At 45.6% G+C, this 3,328-nt stretch overlaps 1 protein-coding gene across 1 annotated transcript; it reads left to right on the forward strand.

Annotated features, from left to right (window-relative positions):
* The first annotated feature begins 248 nt into the window (after positions 1-248).
* On the forward strand, positions 249-1,934 carry LOC130886758 (E3 ubiquitin-protein transferase MAEA-like). The gene has a single exon (XM_057788861.1). It carries the CDS (start codon positions 580-582, stop codon positions 1,624-1,626), a length of 1,047 nt encoding a protein of 348 aa, XP_057644844.1. The 5' UTR covers positions 249-579; the 3' UTR covers positions 1,627-1,934.
* The last annotated feature ends 1,394 nt before the right edge of the window (positions 1,935-3,328 follow it).

Genomic DNA, 3,328 nt, shown 5'->3' on the forward strand with positions numbered 1-3,328 from the left:
GAAAAGAGAAGCAGTTGTGTGGGACATGTCAAAGTATTGTTAGAAGTGAGATCAGTTTTCTATTTCTCTGTACAAGCTTTACTTTGAATGATAATCACGTTCTTTTGAAAGTGTATTCATTTAATGAAAAGGTTTAGTAAGAAACCACAAGTGTTTCTTTGTAAAGAGAAGCAGTTGTTTGCGACATGTCAAAGTATTTTTAGAAGTGAGATCAGTGGTACCCGCCTCCTCCGCTCGGCCGGCCCAAGATGGCAGTGCAGGAGTCGGCGGCCCAGCTGTCCATGACCCTGAAGGTGCAGGAGTACCCGACCCTCAAGATGTAAGCCCTAGGGAGCGTTTGTTTCCCACTAGGGTGAAGTGAGCGATCACGTATTGCACACGGACGTCTTGGCATTCACTGGAAGTTATCTGCTGTCATTGTCCCTGTGACATCTGACTGCTCTGGTGTAGTTGGTCTTCACAAGAGGGCAGAAGCAAGGCCCTGCTGCTCCTCTTCAGCAGTAGGTGCCCTATGAGACACTGAATAAATGCTTCCGAGCTGCCCAGACAAACATTGATCGGGAAACCAGCCACGTCACCATGGTGGTAGCTGAGCTTGAGAAGACCTTGAGTAGTTGCCCAGCTGTGGACTCTGTGGTCAGCCTACTGGATGGTGTGGTGGAAAAGCTGAGTGTCTTCAAGAGGAAGGCAGTAGAGTCCATCCAGGCTGAGGATGAGAGTGCCAAGCTCTGCAAACGTAGGATCGAGCACCTCAAGGAGCACAGCAGTGACCAGCCAGCAGCAGCCAGCATGTGGAAACGAAAGCGCATGGACCGCATGATGGTGGAGCATCTCCTGCACTGTGGCTACTACAATACAGCTGTGAAATTGGCTCGCCAGAGTGGCATCGAGGACCTTGTGAATAACGAGATGTTCCTGGCAGCCAAAGAAGTAGAAGAATCCTTGGAGAGGCGTGAGACAGCCACCTGCCTTGCCTGGTGCCATGACAACAAGTCCCGACTCCGGAAGATGAAGAGCTGCCTGGAGTGCAGCCTCAGGATTCAGGAGTTCATTGAACTTGTTTGGCAGAACAAATGCCTGGATGCTGTGAGACATGCAAGAAAGCACTTCAGTCAGGCTGAAGGGAGCCAGCTGGATGAGGTTCGCCAGGTCATGGGCATGTTGGCCTTCCCTCCAGATACACACATCTCCCCATATAAGGACCTTCTGGACCTAGCCCGGTGGCGGAAGCTGATCCAGCAGTTTCGATATGACAACTACCGACTGCACCAGCTAGGAAACAGCTCCGTCTTCACCCTCACGCTGCAGGCTGGGCTCTCGGCAATAAAGACACCACAGTGCTACAAGGAGGATGGCAGCTTCAAGAGCCCCGACTGCCCTGTGTGCAGCCGCTCTCTGAACAAATTGGCGCAGCCCCTGCCCATGGCTCACTGTGCCAACTCCCGCCTGGTCTGCAAGATCTCTGGTGACGTGATGAATGAGAACAACCCACCCATGATGCTGCCTAATGGTTATGTCTATGGCTACAATTCTCTGCTTTCTATCCGTCAAGATGATAAAGTTGTTTGCCCAAGAACCAAAGAAGTCTTCCACTTCTCCCAAGCTGAGAAAGTATACATCATGTAGGCCTTGCGTTGCCACGTGCACGCTTTTGGCCAGAGGCTGAGGTGGGTGGGAGCCATACCCTCCTACTCTGACCCATAACCCCGACCCCAGCCTGCCTCAGCATTTGTTTCTTGCGACCAAAGATCAATGAGCAACGACAAATACTCTTAGGAAAAGAGGAAGTGAGATTTAATAAGTCTGTGCTTGAGAACAGCATTTGGTTGGTAGGATTTTGTAACATAAGTCGACTGATGCCTCTGCAAGTTCTTGCACCTCTCAGAGGAAACATTCTCTACAGTGTGACCTGAACACCAAGGAAATCCAGAGCATCTCAGAATAGGAATTAGTTCATCAGTTATTTCCCTGTCTTTCTCCATTTCCTTCCTTCCTTTTGCTAGTGATGGGACTCAGGGGAGCTTGAGGAACAGGCTGGTCCTTTGCCAACTCCTGTTGGCCACAGCCTGGGCAAGGTGTTGGCCACACCGGGTTGGCTACAGTGACTTGTGACGTGGTGCCAAGGCCTTTCCTGACTTCACTGTCTAGCTGCTGCCAAAGCACCATGCACACAACACGCCTGGGCTGCTACTTGAGGAGGCTCCGCCTACATGGCCAGGGTGTCTGGGGCTGTGTCTGTGTACAGGTTCATTATCTCACCTGCAGCACAGCCTTATCTCCTGCTTTGAGAATGTATTCACGGAAAAGCCACTGGACCGAGTTTCTGCAGAGGCCTTGCCAGGTGGTTCCGTAGTCCTAGAGTGTAAATGCTTTTCATTACAGAAACTGATAGTTGAGCTAAAATAAGTACTGACAGGTTTTCAAAACAGATGAACCATTGTAATTCACACAAAACCATATTGTAGAGGTTTGTAACTAGCGCTTATTTTTGCATGTTGATGTTGATTAGCTAATTAACTGTAAATGTAAAGCGTGTTAATAAAATAGCTTTCTATTTCTAAAAAAAAAGAAGTGAGATCAGTGTTCCTTTTCTCTGTACAAATTTACGTTGAAAGATAATCACATTCTTTTGAAAGTGTATTGACTTTATGACAAGCTTTAGTAAGAAACGCACATGTGCTTCTCTGTAAAGAGAAGCAATTTTTGCAACATGTCAATGTATTGTTAGAAGTGAGGACAGTGTTCATTTTCTCTGTACAGCTTTACTTTGAAAGATAATCATGTTCTTTTGAAAGTGTATTCATTTACTGAAAAGCTTTAGGAAGAAACGCACATGTAGTTCTCTGTAGAGAGAAGCAGTTGTTTGCGACATGTCAAAGTATTTTTATAAGTGAGATTAGTGTTTCTTTTCCCTGTAGAAGGTTTACTTTGAAAGATAATCATGTTTTTTTAGAAGTGTATTCATTTCATGAAAAGCTTTAGTAAGAAACGCACATGTGTTTCTTTGTAAAGAAGAGCAGTTCTGTGCGACATGTCAAAGAATTGTTAGAAGTGAGATCAGTATTACTTTTGTCTATACAAGCTTTATTTTGAAAGATAAACACGTTCCTATGAAAGTGTATTAAATTCATGGTATGCTTTAGTTAGAAACACACATGTGTCTCTCTGAAAAGAGACGTAGTTCTATGGTACATGTCAAAGCATTTTTAGATCTGAAATCAGTGTTGCTTTTGTCTGTACAAGCTTTAGTTTTAAGATAATCACGTTCTTTTAAAGTGTATTTTTGCATGAAAAGCTTTCGTGAGAAATGCTCAATTGTTTCTTTGCC

Source organism: Chionomys nivalis, chromosome 14 (genome assembly GCF_950005125.1).
Source record: "Chionomys nivalis chromosome 14, mChiNiv1.1, whole genome shotgun sequence".
Taxonomy (NCBI): Eukaryota; Metazoa; Chordata; class Mammalia; order Rodentia; family Cricetidae; genus Chionomys; species Chionomys nivalis.

Coding starts and splice junctions, on each gene's coding strand:
- LOC130886758 (XM_057788861.1), top strand. CDS start 580: ATGGTGGTAGCTGAGCTTGAGAAGACCTTGAGTAGTTGCCCAGCTGTG.